This window comes from Euprymna scolopes, chromosome 34 (genome assembly GCF_053919585.1).
Source record: "Euprymna scolopes isolate OS-2025 chromosome 34, ASM5391958v1, whole genome shotgun sequence".
Lineage (NCBI taxonomy): Eukaryota > Metazoa > Mollusca > Cephalopoda > Sepiida > Sepiolidae > Euprymna > Euprymna scolopes.
Genome location: NC_136515.1, coordinates 79,229,649 through 79,250,130, shown reverse-complemented (window position 1 = coordinate 79,250,130; position 20,482 = coordinate 79,229,649). Strand labels below are relative to the sequence as shown.

Here is a 20,482-nt window from a genome sequence, read left to right as displayed (position 1 = left end):
ATGAAGGAGAAATACTAAACTAGGGGGCGATTTAAATTATTATCCCAATTCAACGTGCCGCTTTTTAGGTACTTGGATTTCCCCGACATTAAAAATGGACCTTGAGTCTTACTCTGTACTTGTGGGGAGAGAAGTAAATGGGAACCTCCAGAATAATCGGTCCTGGATATGACCTTAAACTATATCCAGTGGTGAGGCCCCAGCTTGCGGGCTTTGGGGAGTGTGGAGCCACCCTTTAATTGCCATTGCTCCCAGGTCCACTCTGACCCGGAGTGGTAGTACCTGTTAGGGTCCCAACTATGGGTTAAATAGAATCCGACTTAAAAAACAAATATACTCCGTTAAAAATCGTTCCTCAAAATAACTAGATTCGGCATTAATAACTTGAAAAAGGTTGATATGCCATAAAACAAAAACAACCAACCAACCAACCAACCAATGCAGAAGAATCTGTTCTTATGTTGAGGCAATAGACATTCTATTTGACAGTTTAAATACAGTAGAACCCCGGGATATGCTGACCACGGGATACATTTTTTTCCGGTTACAGTGTGGAATACAATGTTTTTCTAGACCCTGATTACAATATTTGCCCCACCTTATAGTGGTATTTATAATGTTATTTGATTATATCCATGTGTATTATATACTGTACTGTATTTTGTTACTAATTTTTATTAAGTACTGTATATAATTTTGCTTATGCCCTGCAATATGGTGATTTCACCTTATGATCCCAAATGATCCAGAATGGATTAATGCTGTATCCCGGGGTTCTACTGTACTTTAAAATTCTTTTTAAATTGCAATGGGGTCACAGAGCAATTCATTGTTTTAGGTTAAATTGAAGCATGTTGAAAGTGAATCTTGGGTTTACTTTTGGCAGCTACGTAACTTTCGTTTTCCTTATTTGTCCTTTAGTCCTTATATTCCATGAGTGATGTTTCTGACATAGAGTGAAGAATTGCTGTTTTCTGGATCCAAATCTATTCCACCTAACACTTACTGTTGGCAAGATCTTGAAGTAGTATTTCTTTTAACTCCTTACATCAAGTGGCTTCATGCCCTGTTTCAAGCGATTTCCCTAAAAAAAACCCAAAAAAACTATTGACAAAAGATAAAAATGTATTTATTTTTTTTCCTAATTAAATTATTTTTGTTAAAAAGGCCTTTTTTTTTTTTTTTAACCACTTTAAGCCATTGCATTGTTTTAAAACAATTTTTTAGAACATTTTGCTGTTGTAGGAAAGTAACTCAATAGAAAGTTATGACATGATTATTTCCCTTTAATGATGGAAAGTAATTTTGATGACTTTGAATTTTTTACACACTTTGTTTTGTCTGAAATAAGTATTTTAAGGAAGAAACTGATTAAAAAAAAAAAAACTATCTTAATGCCAGTAACAGTGAAAGGAACAAATGACTATAAATTCTGTAAAGTAAATTTATAAATGGCAATACAATGCAAAGGTGTAAAACTGAAGCAAATCTAATATATAAAAGGCTTTATGTCTGTCTCCATATTTTCAAATGCTATCTCTTCTGAAACTAAAAATTGCAGAGCGGCGCTAGGGGTCTCAAATGATGAAATTTTTTATGGACCATTCTTTTATGGGACTTTAGCTGGTTATAACAGTTTTTAAGGGGCCAAAATTGAAAACATCATTATACATTTTGTACATTCGTCTTAGTTTATTTTAATTTTAAATTTTTAATCAGTTCATATGCATGTCACGTTGGTACAGTGGTAACATCACCAGCTTTGAACGCTATAGCTTTGCTTTCAGTTTCGATTATAGCAGATGGCACCCAAATATTTTTTTTTTACTTTTGAAATCACAACTCTATGATATACAAAATCTGGAACAAATTAAAACATCATATTTTATTGCCCCCCCCCCCTCCAAGTGGAATAAGATATGCACTTTTATTAGTACAATATATATATGTGTATATATATATAAAATGGGTTAAGAAATTCCAACGAGAGAAAGATGTATATTTAAATAAGGGAGTAGTCACCAACAATGTGTATTTTTTAACATTATTTTATTATTCCGTGTCTTGGTTTTTTTAAAACATCATATTTAAGCATATTTTATGACCCCCCCCCTCCCAGTGGAATAAGCTACAATATATATATATATATATATATATATATATATGTATATATTTATATTTTTTTTTTACTTTGTTTGCATTGTGTTTTTTTACTTGAAAGTATATATTGTATGATAGTTCGGAAAATATTCCTTCAAGTATGTGTTAGTTGGTTGTTTTGGTTTTATGTCATATCAACCCTTTTCAGGTTACTTAATGGCAAATCCAGTGATTTTGAAGAAAAATTTTTTAATAAAATATATATATATTTTTTTTTTTTTTGGAGTCCGTTTCTATTTAACCCATAGTTAGGACCTTAATAGGTACTACCACTCCGGGTCAGAGTGGACCTGGAAGCAATGGCAATTAAAGGATGGCTCCACATTCTCCAAAGCCCGCAAGCTGGGACCTCACCATCAGATATAGTTTAAGGTCATATCCAGGGCCACAAATATGTGTTAGACTAGTTCAAATGTGTATATGAGGTACAAAAAATTCTATTTCGAATCAAATATGGACATATCAGACAAATTCGTATGTGAGTCTGATTTTGAAAATCTAGCAAGATAACTTTATTAGACTAGACAATGTCATTACTGGATATATACTTGTATATATTATCTGGTTGACAAATAAGTTCTTGCGGCTCTTAACTTGAAAATTCAAATGAGCATATCTCGGCTCAAACAAAAATGTATTGCTCGAAATAAGATCATCAGAATCAACACACGTTCGCCAATGCAAAACCAAATGCCAGTAATGTAAAAATCTCGCATTCTGGTGGCAATGAAGTTGCTGAAGGTGTTTTTGATATTGCTTAGGATTTTGAGGCATTTCTCAAGCAGAAAGTTGTCAAGATGCTTGAAAAAGTGGTAATCAGTAGGTGAGAGGTCTGGAGAGTACGGCGGATGAGGCAGTTTCGTAGCCCAATTTGTTCAATTTCTGCAGGGTCAGTTTAGCAACATGTTGTCAGTCATTGTCGTGGTGGAGAATTGGGCCTTTTCTGTTGACTAATATTGGGTGTTGTTGTCGAAGTTTCTGATGCATTTCATCCATTTGTTCACAGTACTTTTCTTCTGTAATGGTTTCGCCTGCGTTCAAAAAAACTAATGGATGAAACCGATTGCAGACTACCAAACAGTCAGCATGAGTTTCTTTTGGTGCAACTCTGGCTTCGGGAAGTGATGTGTAGCTCTGTCAGTGCCTAATCACTGAGCTGAACATGTCGTAAAGAACCCAGTTTTCATTGCCAGTCACGACCCGGTTGAGAAATGTGTCGTTCTTATAGCATAAAAGAAGGGAAAAATGATACTTCATAATGCCATTACTTTTGGTTATGTTCAATTCGTGAGGCACCCATTTATCAAGTTTTTTTGTATTTCCAATCTCTCAAGTGGTTAGAAATTGTGGAACTCTGTTCCGTCTGCCTGCTTCCCACCTGACTACAACCTGGATGTCTTCAAGTCCAATGTAAACAAATTCCTAATGAACCGCCCGCTTAAGTAAACACTTCATTAAATCTCCACACTAACGTACTGTACTTGCAATAGCCCTTATCCCTGAGTGGCTTCCGGGCCTTGATAAGTGGTGACCACCATGTAAAAAAAAAAAAAAAAAAAAAAAAAAAAAGCAAGTTCTCAAACAGTTGTGCATGGATTGGCTTCAACTAAGATCTTAATTGATCGTTGTCAACATTTGATGGCCAACCACTATGCTCATCATCTTTGTCTCTTCACTGCCATGAAATTTCTTAAACCACCATTGTGCAGTATGTTCAGTAATAGTTCCTGGGCCACTCACTTTGTTGATATCGCTTTTTGGTCTAGCTTGAATTGAAATAGGAAAATTGTGAGAATTTACTTTTTTCCATCTTGTATCCAGCGTTGTGAAAAGAGGACATAATTGTTTTAAAACGATCGTAATTCAAACGATTAAATAGAGTGAAAAACGCTATTTATATAATAAAGTAAAGGTATTACAACAAAAACTTAAAATACATCATTTGAAATCAAAATTAAAAATTCCACGAGAACTTTCTTCTCAACCTAATATATATTTATATAAAAGCTGAACGTCTGTGCGTGTGTATGGTCACGAATAGGCTCCTATATGGTTGACTATTATAGAAAACTGATCACATATAATGATAGAAGATGTATCGAGACACAGGCATGGGTATGTTTGATCTGGCATAATGATGATTCATTAAAATTGTGGGGTCTGCATACGCACCTGGTTCACAAAGTATGGAAATATAAAATTTAAAAATTAAAAAAAAACGTTTACAAGTGTTTTTGATATAGATGTACATAAGAATACTTTGATAAGTATGTTTTAACTTAAATAGGGATGGTATAGTAAAATTGTGGGGTCTGCGTTTGCGCCTGGCCTCCATAGAATGGAAATAGGCACAAACTTTAATAAAGACTTTTCGGGTTTGTATTACTGTACACATAGATTCGAAAAAGTTGTCAAAAGACAAATATATAACAAATAAATGTTATCAAAGGCAAACCCGCTCAATATATGTTACCGTGACATAGGTTGACATATATTCGGCGGATTTTTCACAGTATTTTGTCTAGTTTTTTATTTATAACACCTTTTCCCAAACTTACCGTGTTAAAGGGAGAGTCAGACGCCATCTTGAATTTTCCAATACATTCGGTAAAAACTGTATGGTTTTCGAGCTGAATAAACCTGTTACATTGAATAAAAACACGAAAAATATATCCAGTTTGGTAGAAAAGTAACTTATCTTGCCTTTGATAACATTTATTTGTTATATATATATTTTTTTACAACTTTTTAGAATTTATATGTACAGTAATACAAACCCGACTTTTCATATCTATCTGCGTAAGTATACTTTGATAATTATTTTTCAGTTTGAAGAAATATGGTATAATAAAATTATGGGGTGTCCGTTCACGCCTGACCTCCATAGAATGGAAATATGTCACAAAGTTTAACAAGGTTTTTTAATATAGATCCACAGAATATTGTGATAAGTGTTTCAGTGTGAACAGGTATGGTATAATAAATTATGGGGTTTATCTATTTTATTTTTACTTTAATCATATTTTGCTTTGGTTTTGATACCCCCAAATTCGAAGCTATCTCTTTACAACCCTTCCGTTTCATAACCTATCATACTTTCATAAATCAGAGTCCATTCTTCTTTAGGCTGTTTTTGAACCCAGTCAATGATGGTTACTTTTGCTAGTATTTATATAAAAGCTAAGACATTTTTTCTAAAATTTTTTTTCTTTACAGGCTTAGTTCCACATGAACCAGAATTGGTTCACCTTGCTGATGGTGAAGTTGTTGTTCGAAGAACATACCCATGCTTTGGATTTGATTTGAAATGTGGCAAGAACACAGATTTTAACTATGGCCCTTGGGCTGACAGACAAAGGTACATTTTTGTTGGGTTTTAATTTAATTTTTCATTTTATTATTCCTCTATCCACACATAGTTTGCATGAATATTGTTGTGGAGACGCCCACTAATTAACATAGGTGGGTGAGTGAGATATATAAAGGTATCAATCACCAATACCGGGAGAGTCCTGCAATGACTGCCAAATAGGCAAGACGCCTATGTTGCCTCCAGTAAGACATGCAACACGCCACCTGCCGGAATATCTCCAACTGAAGTATATCTGAAGACATGTAAATATGTATATCACTTTTCTTCCTAATATATTACTGTTATAACTTTTACTTTCCGTGTTCTTGTTAATTATTTGTGCAGACACAAGAAATATTTAAATAATCTGTCAATTCCTCTTCCTCCAAGACAAAAACATTGGAGACCTGAAGAACTAAGAGGCACTATGTATTTTCTCGGTATATTAACAGCTAAGATGTGAGTGTCAATCATAGGTATAATATCTGGCCGGCTTTGGGTAGGATTGAAACCGCTATCTTCAGACAATGGTCACCTTGGGGCCTGTGGTGCTGTGGATAGAGGTGTTGAATCTCTGCGTTTCCAGAGGATCAATTGACCAAAACATGGTGAGAAGACAACAACTATGAAAGGCAGTAATTACTGCGGATACAGTTAAGAGACTCAGTATTCCTATCTTTTCGTGGTTAACCACCTGAGGAAGGCCAGAGGATTAGTTGGCCGAAATGTGGTGAGATAGCAACTATGAAGATTAAGATAACAGTCCGAAAATAAATAAATTCTTATTAACGTATGCACAAATGTGTTCATGAACATAAAACTATATTCGCAGCAGATTAAAATGTCTTTCTACAGATCATGAAGCTTGATAAGAAATATTTACCTATGAAATAACGAAGATGAAGATTGAATGCCATGTATGTTGGGATCTGTTATCTATTATTAGCTCTACAATCATAATCAAAGAAAGCAACAGTTATCTTAATTAGATAATATTATTATTAGTGATAGGACGATCCTGATACAATTACTGATTCCAGTTCTTTTAAAATCACTTAATATTTCCATTTAGAGTTGTTTTTCTTGAGATTATCATCAAAAACCATGTAATATATTTTTGTGAGCGTAAAAATATACTTGTGTGGTTGATCTATACATTTTTATTTTGTTTGTAGTTTAAAGCCAATACACATTTACCATTTTATCTTTAGTAGCAGTTATGGAAAATCCATCTCTATATATAAAAGCGAAAATGTGTGTATGTATGTTGGCTTTTTGTGTATGTCTGTAAAAGGCTTTTTTCGTCGGCCTTCTCGCTCGGCTCGCTTCTTCTTAAAACTTTTTATATCACGTCTAAATGATAATATCTATGACTTAAGAACGAGGATCGTGTGTGTATTTAATTTGCCCGACTTTCACGTGCTATATTTTCCAGATATTTTGATCGCCGCGTGTTTCTTTCACTTTTCAGTATAAAACAAGCTAAAACTGGCTTGCAGCCGCGTCATGTTTCAAGGTCAAACATCACGCGACTTAAACTTCTCGCACCTGTTAATTTCATTTTATAAACGTTAAATTACGATGCTTTTCATTCATCTTCTCTCGTGGCCGAGATAGTTAGGTCCCAGGGTTTTTTTTCCATTTCGTTTCCACCTCCACCTCAAAGGTTCGGGGTTCAAGCCTACTTTCCTACTAAAACTTTTTTTTTCTTTTACACCTCCAAACACCCGGCCAACGTTTTTTTTTTAAAACAGGATTGTTTTGATCACCCCATCCCCCTAACACACGCACCTACAAACACCCGGGCCATACCGGGTACCCCCTGCTAGTTTTTAAATAAAAAACAAACAAAATAATAAACAATTACAAGGATCGTATAATATTAACTGATGCAACATTTACTTTTTTGTATAATCATGCTTCTTGTTCAGTTTGATAGTAAACAATTACAAGAATTGGTTTTTGGCATCAAAAACTTGGCAGAATTTTCTCAATCCCCGATTCTGATTAATCGTCCCAACACTAATTATTACACATTTACCGTACAATTACTATGTACTGTATATAAATTTATCACGTAATTATAAAAGTTACATTGATGCGAGAAATATGCATACAGACACAAGAAATGGTTACGCAAATTTATTAATATCAAGATTATATATAATTAAACGTTTAAGCCATTAAAAACTGGGCAAAAGTATAGTAGTATATAAACTAGAACATTGTAATATGTCCGTGTTTGTTACAGTCCAAACTTCTCTTGGACCTCCACGCTATTCGCCACCGTCGAAAAGGTACAAGTAAGAAAAATAAAAAAAATCTTTTCCTTTAACAAAATCATTTATTACCGTTACTCTCTCGACTCGATACCATTTAAAAAGTCTCTCACTGTCACATGACCATCTAGCCTGGCTTGTGTTTCTCTTTTTCTAACTGCACGCCAGCCACAGCTGGCTTATTCTCGCTTCCACTTTACATATCCGTCTCCTTCGGCATCAACTTTTTTCTCTCCGACCATTTATCCTTTTTTGTATTCTTTTTGCAGCAGCTCGCACACCATTCCTAATTTGAATATGTGTTCAAACATTGCTCCTGCTGCTAATACAATCACTTGCCATCCATCCTGCAGCTGCTACTGCTATTTTCATATGCGCTTTGTTACAATATAATTGGGCAAAAGTTATAGCTTGTTGACTGAGAATGAATGCTTTATGTCAAATTAATGGTTGAATATGGTTAAATTTGTGCTCATTTTTAAATGAATACTAATCCCTATTAATCCCTAACTGCATTGTATGGACTTTATCATAACAAAGGCCCATACAAAATTTCAGTCATATCAGCGCAGTAGTTTCCTAGAAAAAGTGGAATAGACAGACTAAGGAATATTTTTAAAGCATCGTCAATTCAATGTGTCTTAATATTTGTGTTATGCTGTGTATGTGGCAAGTGTTTTAAATTATGTTTTCTTCTGTATTTAAAATAAAAAAACAAACGTGTGAAAAAAACTTTAACAGCATTTCTTGATTATTTCAGGGAACATCTTTGGAAATTCTTCTTTCCTGCAGATTATCAACCATTGCAGCCTACAAAAAATCCGAGTCCAGGCGAGATAAGACAGTACAAAGCATTTGAGTTCCGAATGAGCATTATTGCCGATGCAACTATTGACATTCTCTTCACAAAAAATTCAGTAAGAATTCTTGTTTCATTTTTTTTCTTCTTTTGCTTCAAATGAGTTTTGCTTATATAAAAAGTTACAAAAAAGAAAAAAATGTTAGTCTTTGAATTTCAAACAAGTTTTGTACTATATATGCTCTGCACCTATAAAATAGATACATTGAGCTTTGCTCGAAATTAACAGTGATTCAGTTTTTACCATGAGTCTCAACCCGTTAAACGAAAATGGTATACATTGAAATTAACAATGCAACTGTTAAAGCAACTGGCCAATCATCATCAATGGACCTGAGGTCATTTCGTCAGCATCAGACAAGGCCAAACTATTTGCCAAGTACTTTGCAGCTAATTCTACCCTATGCGACGAAGGCCATCAACTCCCAGTATTTCCTCCTATAACAGACATGCTATGCAACATACAAATATCTGTGCGTGAGGTCGCCAAGCTAATTAAGAACCTTGATTCCAGTAAAGCGACTGGCCCTGACGGCATTCCAATTATGGTGCTGAAAAAGCTCCAACCAGAACTTGCCCCCATACTTACAAAACTGTTTAAGCGTTGCCTTAAGGAGAAGTGCTTTCCAACACCCTTAAAACCTCATCAGTATGCCCTGTATTTAAGAATTCAGGTTATAAGTCGTCTCCCTCTCAGTACAGACCAATAAGTCTCCTGTGTGTCATGAGTAAGTTGCTGGAATCCACAATAAATAGAGAAGTAGTCAACCACCTCAGCAGAAATAACCTTCTTAGTGACATGCAATATGGTTTCCGTTCTGCTAGATCTACAGCATATGTGCTAACGGTTATATCTCATAGGATTAGTGAATCTCTTGACAAAGGCTTCCTTTCTAGGGGAATTGCTCTTGACATATCAAAGGCCTTCGATAAGGTATGGCATAAGGGCCTACTTCACAAGATTTCCAGCTACGGTATAACTGGAAATGTTTTCTCAATCATTAAATCTTTTCTCTCTGATAGGCTCATAAGAGTAGTGGTTGATGGGCAGAAATCAGAGACTCGATGTATTAATGCTGGAGTCCCTCAGGAGTCCATCCTGGGCCTACCTCTCTTCCTGATCTACATCAATGATCTCCCAAAACACATACTTAAATCATTCGTTGACATCTATGCTGATGACACAACCATCTATGGCAACACATCAAAGGCCGTAAATGACAAAATTCTCTCTGATTCTCTCTCCTCTGATCTCGAGCGCATGGTACAGTGTGGGGGGGAGAGGTGGCTGGTTACTGTTAATGCATTTAAAACCAAGCTCCTAACTTTAAATCATCAACGCTCTGATCCCCATCTGGCATCAATTGAAATGGATGGCTCTTGTGTAGGGGAGGCTCCATGTTTTGATTAGCTTCTGGGCTGGACCTTTACTTCTGACCTGAAATGGAACACGTACATTAAGTCAGTTGCCAAGGTTGCTGGAAAAATGATAGGATCCTTCTACCGCTCCAGAAGATATCTTACCCCTGATGCAATTCTCTATCTATATAAAAGCCAAGTACGTCCAAGGATGGAGTACTGCTGCCACATCTGGGCAGGAGCTGCTAAAAACAGTCTATCCTGCCTTGACGGAGTACAAAATAGACTTTGTGGCTTAGTGGGGGATGCCTTTTTCTCTTCCCTGCAACCTCTCTCCCACAGATAAACACCCGTCTAGCTGAAACCACTGTCAAAAATTTTCCCCCACTCTTTATCTGTGCCAAAACCAAAACGTAGATTCCATGAACAAGGCTACTTTCTTAGAAGTGCACGCCTGTGGAACTCTGTTCCGTTTGCCTGTTTCCCACCTGACTACAACTTGGATGTCTTCAAGTCCAGCATAAACAAATTCCTGATAAGATGTGACTACCTTGTAAAAAAAACAAAACAAAAAAAAAAACAATATTTAAAAAATAAACGTTTATAAAAAAATATATATATATATATATATATATATATATATGAGAGAGAGAGAGAGAGGAGGGTTCATAAAGATCACTCTTGTCCAGAATTCCTCCTAAAATGAAAATAAAGAAAAATTTGTATGATGTACATCATTAGGTGTCACGTCTTCTGATTGGTACGGATTGCGAACCCACATTACTTATTTTTCACCATTCCTTTCAATCCAGGGCAAGTTGGTAGATGGACGCCCAGCTTTTGAGAGATATCAAATCAAAAACATTTTCTCTCCATCTTCTCCTTGGCTTTCCTCTGCCTCTTTTACCTTCTAATATACCCTCAAAGCATAACTTTGAGAGGCCAGTGGTTGATCGTTTGATGCGGCCAAAAAGTTTAATGAAATGCATTACGTGATTTTGAAACGCCTCAATGCGATTGGCTAGTTGTTTAGTCCACATCATACAATCAAGATCATATAAAACTGCTGCTAAAACTAGTTTAAATAAGTGTATGACTTGGAAATTTGTCAAATTTAATTTCAAACAAATTAAATCAAAAGAAACAAAAGAAATTACAGTAAGCTGTGTCAGTATCTTTCTGGAGTTTATGGTGATCAGCTGGAAAAGTTTCCAGAAAAAGTCAACGTAAACACCACCAGATGAGAAATTCAAAAGCAAAACTAACACAAAACTTACAGTTAAATTTAATTATATGAAAAAAATATTTTTATTTTGGTACTTGTACATTTTAATCAAGACATTAAAAAATGAAAATATCGAAAAAAGGTTATATTGTATGTATCCGTTGTGGACTGAAGATCTCTGAAAAAAAAAAATTTTATCGAGTATTTTTTTTTTTTTCTACAGTGGAAAAACATGTTTTTATGAGAGCGCATTGAAGTCAGCCATTATGGAATTTTTTGAACACGCTGCGGGGAGATAACTCCGACATGTAAAACGCCGACACTCCCTCCCCATCTTTATTACTAGCTTTTCTTCCTAAAAATCGAACCTTTCGGTCGGTATCATAACAAATTGTTTTTTCACTGTAAAATAAAAACTACTTGACGAAATTAAGTGAAATTTTTTTTGGGGGGGAACTTCATTCCATAACGAATGCGTACAATATAACCTTTTTTTGATATTTTCATTTCTTAATGTCTTGATTAAACTGTACAAGTACTTTCTCTTAAAATTTTTTTTTCAAGATCAGTGTATTAAACTTTTTTTGAACATCTGTTTCAAAGATGATTTTTTTGGCCCCCCCCCCCCCAACAAAAGAGAGGTTGGACCTGTTTGTCCATCCATTTGTTTGCACTTGTTTCAATAACCAGTCCTTGAATTTTTTTGAAATTTTGCACAAACATTAGTCATGGTGAAATCATTAGTAAATTTTTGCATCATAAAAAAAAACACTAAAATATGATTTGGTGCTTCTTCCTTATAAGAGCGAAAATCAAAATATTGAGTTTCAAGTGAAACAAATGGTATCTACTTTGTCATGTCGAAATTAGTAACATATCCAAAAATTGCAAAAAACGATAAGATAGAAAATTAATTATTAATCAATATAGTTTTCAAAAACATTTTAAGTTCATACATAAATAAACGGTACTTGTACAGTTTAGTCAAGACATTAAAAAATGAAAATATCGGAAAAAGGTTATATTGTACGTATCCGTTTTGGACTGAAGATCTCTGAAAAAATTCCATTTAATTTGATCGAGTATTTTTTTTTTTTTTTTTTTTTTTTACAGCAGAAAAACACGTTTTTATGAGAGCGCATTCAAGTCAGCCATTATGAAATTTGTTGAACACGCCACGGGGAGATAACTCCAGTTAAAGTGCTGACCCTCCCTCCCCATCTTTAATAACAGCTTTTCTTCCTAAAAATCAAACCTTTTGCTCTGTATCATAGCAAATTGTTTTTGTTTTTTTGCTATAAAATAGAAACTACTTGATGAAATTAAGTGAAATTTTTTTTCAGAGAACTTCATTCCATAACGAATACATACAATATAACCTTTTTTTTTTATATTTTCATTTATTTAATGTCTTTAATCAAGACTGTACAAGTACCAAATAAATAGCATCAAATCAGGGAAAGTAACTGATGTTCATCTTGTTACAATTAATAGCGAATATCACAATCATGTTCTATGTAATAATATGTGACAACAACATATTCTTTTTGTTGTTTTGACTCTTGAGTATATATCCGTTAATATTTTATGTTTTTATATAGGCGGATGTGGTCCTCCGTTGATTGACAGTCTTACTGCGTCGGATATATACTTGAGAGTCAAAAGAATGAAAAGAATATTCTGTTGTCACAGACCCAGTAATAATGCAGTAATATTTAACTAATTGCGACGTGACAATTAAATAACATTGTTTTTAGTTTAAATTGATGTAAAAAAGTTAGATTATTTTTTATTTTATTTTATTTTTTTTACTAAAAAATCATTTGCAATGTATTTCTTGGTAAAATAATTTCATACTAAAGAAACCGGTAGTTGTCCCAAATTCGCCTTAGATTGAAAAACAAAAATACAGAAAAATCTTTATACCGTACGAATGAAAAGATGATATTCCAAAAATGACGTAAATCGATCAAGTAGTTTTATTTTTATAAAGAAAATCAATTTTAAATGATTTTAAGCGATTAATGGGAAGTTGTAGGCATTACAAGGCTAATCTCACAAAATACAGAGTTATCAGCTCTTGTTTCTTTAAGATGGCAACATGAGATGGTCCTTTTTTGCTTACTCATAAAAACTTTATTTTCTTTTTGTCTTTCAATATAGGCAGTATTCTTGACAAGAATCCAAAAAATCTTATAGTAAAAATAAGTTCTAATTTATTTTCATGTTGAAAAAAAAACATTCTTATTAGATTGGTATAATATATGCAGTGTCTTCAATACGTTTCCAGACTTTTTTTTGTACAGGTATTTAAAATTGTCGTAGACTCTTGAAAATTAAATATGATATTTCTATATAGCTTACCAGATAACTGACCAATTTTTATGATTCCAGGTTCATATGAACAGCTACAGCAGGAATTGGAATACATCCTACTAAAACCTGATTGTCATAGCTGGTGAATTTCAAAAATGTGATCAGAATGTGAGGACACTTTAGAAGAACGATATGCAATAAAATTATGTTTTAAACTTGGAAGAATGCCACAAAAACATATGGAATGCTTCAGACTGCTTTTGGACCATCTTGCATGAATTAAGAATCAGTTTTTGAGTGGTATAAGAGATTCAAGGAAGGCAGGGAGTCTGTGAGGGATGATGAGAGGTATGGGAGGAGTAAGGAAATTAGAATACCAGAGTTGATTGACCAAATAAAGAATTTCATGGATAAGGATTGTTGTGTATCTATAGAGATAATAAGTGCACAGTTTAATGTCAGTGTGGGAACTGTATAGATTATTATTCGCGAGGAACTGAAGATGCAGAAAATTTGTGCAAAGTTTGTTCTGAAGATGCTCCATCCTTGTCACATTTGACCAAGATGGGCATCAAAACAGTTCCTCACTCTTTCTATAGTCCAAATCTTACTCCCTGTGATTTTTGATTATTACCTAAACTCAAGGAAAACGTTAGAGGTTGTCGTTAGGAGACAATTGAGGAAATTAAAGAGGTTGTGACCATGGTCATTGACACGCTCACACAAGAGGACTTGCATGGGGTCTTCCAGAAGTTGTTGGAATGATACAACAAGTGCATTGCAGCCGGAGGAGATTACTTCAAAGGGAGCTAGAGTTTCATGTGTGTACTATCAATAAAAGTGGCGATATGAAAAAAAAAAAAAGTCTGAAAACTTATTGAAAGCACCTTGTATTTTTAGATTCTCACTTTTTACTTTGTCGTTTTTGTTCTTGTAGGTAAATCAGGCTATACATATGAACACGGGGCAAGGTTCATATGTGGAAGCTAACATTCCATGGATCATTGGAGAGGATGGATATTCTACCAAAATAACCGGTCAATTATTATTACTTGATGCTACAACCAGTCTCCAGTTCCGTTCATTAGTTGACTGTGAAACACTTGAGGTTAGTATTCTAAAACATCAGAAATATGTAATACCATATGCATCCCTCGACAGTCGACGATCCCAATGTTTGTGTATGATGTTTTCTTTGCCTTCATCTTCTATTCTGGTTGTGTTTTCATGGTGATTGCCAAGGGTGCAAGCACTAGTTTACAAGTATTTAAAAAAAAAAAAATCCAAGAGAAAACGTAAGTTTGATACATCCTGTATCTGTATAAATTGTGCTTTGAGCATGTGTGTGTGTGTTTGTGTGGTAAGGGACCCTCCCTCATTCAAAAAAAAAAAAAAAAATTATATTGAAACACCTGAGCTTTGTTCCATTCTGGTTGGATAATCAAAGAAAATAAAGATTTCAAAATATTCTTTGCTGCATGCCACTTGGGACTTCCCATTTGTAATGTCATGTACTGATATATAGCTCTATCTGTATTTTTTAATTCGTAATGAACTTTTTCAATTTATTTTTATTCTAGCTTTTGTGTGGAAACTAGCCTGGGTGTTTGTAGGTGTGTGTTCAGCATTAAAAAAAAAAGTGGTAGTAGGCAGGCAGGCTTGAACCCGTACTGCAAAAGAGGAAAAGAATGTGAAAAAAAGAAATGACGTGCTTGCTGTTGCGTCCCTCACAAAACTGGAAGTGATGTAGGTTTAACTTAAGGCTAGACAATCGAAAAGGGGGGGATGACTTTTGAAAATATTGGCGAAAAAAGCGACCTCCTCCCTGTAGAAAAGTATCCGGTTGAGGGTGAAGAAATTAATGTTTTTGGCCAATTTTTTTTATATTTGTCGTCCGAAGGGTCGAGCTTCAAAATAATACTGATCTTGTGAAAATTTGTCGCATCTGTCGAAAGTTTTAGGCAGAGATACAAACATACATACATTTAAACAGACAGATGAGATTTATATTATAGAAGAATACCTACACAAACCTCCTCATCTTGCCAAATGAATGTGATAGTAATTTTTTTTGTATGTTTTTTTTTTTATGTGTATATTTTGTAAACACTGTACAAACTAAGTTCTGACAAGTACTATCACTTCAGATTATAATAGTCATAACTAACGTGTGATTTAATATTACGTAACACTTCCAAGTTATGGTCTCACTACTGAATGCACTTTGACCTCATGCTCAGGATTCCTTTCACCTGTGAAGCCATGTCTCGTCCCGACAATCACATTGATTACATAGTTTTCCATTCGTCTTCATTTAGTTCTTGTTCTGGTAAGCACTGGCTTACACGTATGCAAATGAAATGGAGCAAAAACACAAAAGAAAAACATAAACTTCGACACATCCTGTATAAATCAGTTGTGCTGTGTAAAGACCCCCTGCCTTCATTCAAATGTTGTCTATTTAAAATAAGTTTTGTTTCTCTTAATTTGTTTAAAACCTGTCTTCTTTTCTCTCCGTTCCCAGTTTTCAATCACTGCGACATATCCAGTATCGTGGAACAGCCACCAAGATTGGCAGATCGACTTCACAGCTTGTAAAGCCACAGTTTACATAATTTATGACCTGAAATCCTTCTTTTCAGGTAAGGCATTGTCTTTGTGTTTTTAAAAAAATTTTTTTTATTTATTTATAGAAGATAAAAAATTGGCTTTCTATATTATTGATTAATATACATGTTCTAGTATGGGTTCATAATGATGAGATATGAGATTAGACTCCAAAATACTCTCTCTCTTATGTTTTTGGAAAAATATGCCTTTTCAATTATATTTCATCCTCTGTATATATGAATCCTTTTGGTTCAGAGGCTCAAGGATTGTTACAATATAAATTTCCTTGTGGTTTAGAAGTTCAATGTTTGTTACATAAAACAACAGAGCATATACAAGTAAATAACAATATCATGGAATCTACGTTTAGGTTTAGGCACAGATAAAGAGTGGGGGAAATTAGTGATAGTGTTTTCTGCTAGACGTGTGTTTCTTGTGAAAGTTTGGCGAGGAGGGACCATAGATTGGAGCTCAGCCGAGCACTTAAGGGAACATATGAAGCAGATGAAGTTGATATTTTTATATATCCACTGTGTATAATTCATATAACTACTACTGTGTATAACTCATATAATAACTGCTACCATCAACTCGGTTTGAACCTTGCACCATTTATTTCACCAATTGTACACTTTGAAAATAAAATCTTAGCTCGAGTATTTTTTTTTTTTACTTACAAGAAGTGAACTGTTTAAAAAAAGCAAGACTTGCATGCACATGTCTCAGTTTCTGCATGAATTAAAATATTATTATGTGTATTTTATGACCGGGCAATGCCGGGCGGCCTGCTAGTTGAAAATAAAATAGTGCTTATGCGTGTTAGTATGTTAATGTTAGTTTTTATCTTTTCTTGCAGACATGTTTGATGATTGGTCGAGTCGACAAATCCCTGACATTTACCATTTTGTCCCTTACACGTGGCAGATCAATTTGATTATCAAAGAATTTGAATTGGTTGCGTTAGCCAATCAGCACAATTGGGTTGATACTTCATCACAGAACCAAGAAAACAGTAAGTATCTTTCTCGAAAAAAACGAAAACTTTCTAACCCCCACTCCTACACCACCATGAAAATCTTAAATTATTGAATAGTGATAAATTTGAGAGAACGAAAGAAATCGGTTAGAAGTCAAGTTCTAAAATTTGTCCAACACATGCCAACACATCAACCCGGTTGAATACAATATGGTAGCCTTCAAGTCTAATGTAAACAAGTTCTTGTTAAGCTGTTCTCATAAATAATCAGATTTTACCCATTTTACACCATTAATGATTACTACACTACCTTTTTACATTCATTAACCCTTATCCTCAAGTGGCCTTTGAGCCTTCATAAGTGGTGACTACCAAGTAAAAAAAAAAAGAAAACAAAATTGAACTGATTATGATGATGATGTTGCTGCGATGTAATTTTCATGTTAGAAAATTTCTTTTGCTGTTGGACTCCTCTTTATTTTATTCCATCCACTCTGAAATTAATACCATCCTCATTGTTAGTAGTAGGAACATGTCAACCATAAAGCAGACTAACTTAGAGAAAAAAACGTGAAAAGATTGGAAAAAAATATATGTGAAGACGATAAATTGTATAGTAGCGAAGTGATAAAGAATTAATATCTGGCCGATCTCTCGACTGCGATATTCTGGATACTTATTAGAAAAAATAACAAAATGAAAATATAGAAAAAGACGTTGAGAGAATTAATGACTATCGAGCATAACCAAAAATCGAAGAGCACTAATGCGTATGTGTGTATTTTCGACAAACGCATGCTTGTCCACTTGTGAGCGATCAAAAACATAAATCAATTAATAAAAGTCTATTTTCGCATATTTGTGGTCTTCGTTCTTTGGTTATCGCTTCCCATGTGTGTATGGCCGTTGATCCTCCACTGCTTGTGATCTTCTGTTAACTCAAGATGAATAAAACTCATCGAACGCACAAAGATTTGTTGGCAGTTTTAAAGGTTTTATTATTTATTCTCATTATGTACTTACATTTCATAGCAAAATTAGTATAAATTCCAAAAATTTATGAAAATTGATCCAGTAGAAGATGGCAGACCTGTTATTTATGTCGATTTTATTGAAGGGAGATAAGTCAGTTTGTGATACTGAATTCGTCGCACAGTACTTCTGCGTTAAAACGGCCAATATACTCGCTAAATTTTATTTTTACTCGTAATTATTTTCTTTTGGGATGATTTTTTGTAATTTTTGTAATTTAGACTAATTTCGCATGACATGTAAGCAAATGTTTTTACCTGAAATGTGTGGGTTTTAAAGATCGGCGATGTAAAAAAGCACCAACTTTTACATATTTTTGTTATCTAAATATTAATTTACTTGTCCGGACATCCAGTGTCACAAAAAAAATCATCACAAACATTAATTAATGAGAAACAAATTACTTCCCTTTAATTATCAGTTAAAAAATTTTTTAAAACCATTTCCTCTCTAAAAATTAAAAAAAAAAGGTACTTGTACAGTTTAATCAAGACATTAAAAAATGAAAATATCAAAAAAAAATAGTTATATTGTACATATCCGTTATGGAATGAAGTTCTCCAAAAAAAAAAAATTTCACTCAATTTCATCAAGTTTTTGTTTTACAGCGAAAAAACAATTTGTTATGATACCGAGCAAAAGGTTCGATTTTTAGGAAGAAAAGCTAGTATTAAAGATGCGGAGGGAGTGTCGGCGCTTTAACTGGAGTTATCTCCCCATGACGTTTCTAAAATCCAAGCAAAAATTAAGAATGAATCCAAAAACGTGTTTTTCCGTTGTAAAAAAAAAACTACTCGATCAAATTAAGTGAAATTTTTTTCCGGAGATCTTCAGTTCAAAACGGATATTTACAATATAAGCGTTTTTCGATATTTTTATTTTTTAATTAAATTGATTAAACTGTACAAGTACCAAAAAAAAAAACAAAAAACATGGCTGTTTGTTTATGGTTTTGAATTGGCTATTTTATTTTATAATTAAAAAAAATGTCATGTTAAGAAGAGGCTGTAATTTTGTTTTATTACAGTTTCTTTTTAAAATTATAAAAAAAATGTGCAAATGAATTGACATTTGTTCATTTAGAATTCATATTTAAAAAAGTTATTCAGAAAAAAAAAAGTGTCGTGTGTTGAATTTTCATTTAAAAAAAAATATAAATTTTTTAAAATCAATTCTTTTTAAGCTTTAAAAGTTAAAGAATTTGCTAAAAAATATTGTTTTAAACTCGTCATTATTTGTTTTATTTTATTTTTTATTCTTTTTATTTATAATGTGTTTTAAAAATTTTCAACCACCGTGGAATTTCCACGAGTTCTGCTAGTTTACATAATTAAATACATCTAATACATTTCTGTTCTTTTTTTTGTTTTCTTTAAAGTTTATGTTGCCTTTTGTGGCGACATGTTTGATCTGTCTATCAAACTACCATTCGTTGATTTCATACCGCCCAAAGTACAGTCGAGAATATTCATTCGGGTAAGTTTTAAACTTTTATTTAATCAAATTTTAAATTCACAAATTTAAAATCTAACTGATGAACTGTTTGTTATATCTCTTCTTTTTTAACGTCTGGTGTTACTAGATCAGGTTGTCTGAAGATATTGGCTTTCTGACTTGAGTGCTTAAAACATTGATGTTATTGTTTATTTATTTATTTTTTTTTTGCCTTTCCCTCTGCAAAACTCAATCAATGAGAATAGAATTGTTTACTTTTGGCAGCCTCGTAACTCTTTTTTATTTTGTTCTTTAATTCTTATATTCCATGAGTGATGTTTCTGACAAAGGGGGAAGAATTGCTGTTTTGAGGTCAGAACCTAACCATTTAATACTTATGGTTGGTTGGCTTTTAAACTTTTTTTTTTAGCTTCTTATATCAAGTAGCTTTATGCCTTGTCTAGAGCGATTTCCATTAAAAAAATCGTGTTCTGCAATGACATATACAAAAACGGTACTTGTACAGTTTAGTCAAGACATTAAAAAATGAAAATATCGAAAAAAGGTTATATTTCACGTATCCGTTATGAAACAAAGTTCTCTAAAAAAAAAAAATTCACTTAATTTCATCAAGTAGTTTTCTTTTTTTACAGCGAAAAAACAATTTGTTATGATATCGAGCAAAAGGTTCGATTTTTTTAGGAAGAAAAGATGGGAAGGGAGTATTGGCACTTTACATTGAGTTATCTCCCTTTGGCATGTTGTTCAGCTTCAGCAAATTTCACAATGGCTGACTTCAACGCGCTCTCATAAAAACGGGTTTTTCTGCTGTAAAAAAAAAAACTACTGGATCAAATTAAATGAAACTTTTTTTCGGAGA

The 20,482-nt window shown here is 33.6% G+C and overlaps 1 protein-coding gene across 1 annotated transcript in view; it reads left to right on the top strand.

Annotated features, from left to right (window-relative positions):
• The window catches only part of LOC145259303 (bridge-like lipid transfer protein family member 1), a 454,810-nt gene that overhangs the window by 95,642 nt on the left and 338,686 nt on the right, over positions 1-20,482 (top strand). The window contains 6 exon segments of the mRNA XM_080117188.1: positions 5,377-5,518; positions 8,552-8,708; positions 14,488-14,658; positions 16,075-16,192; positions 17,017-17,172; positions 19,547-19,644. Coding sequence (XP_079973314.1) covers positions 5,377-5,518; positions 8,552-8,708; positions 14,488-14,658; positions 16,075-16,192; positions 17,017-17,172; positions 19,547-19,644 — 842 coding nt within the window.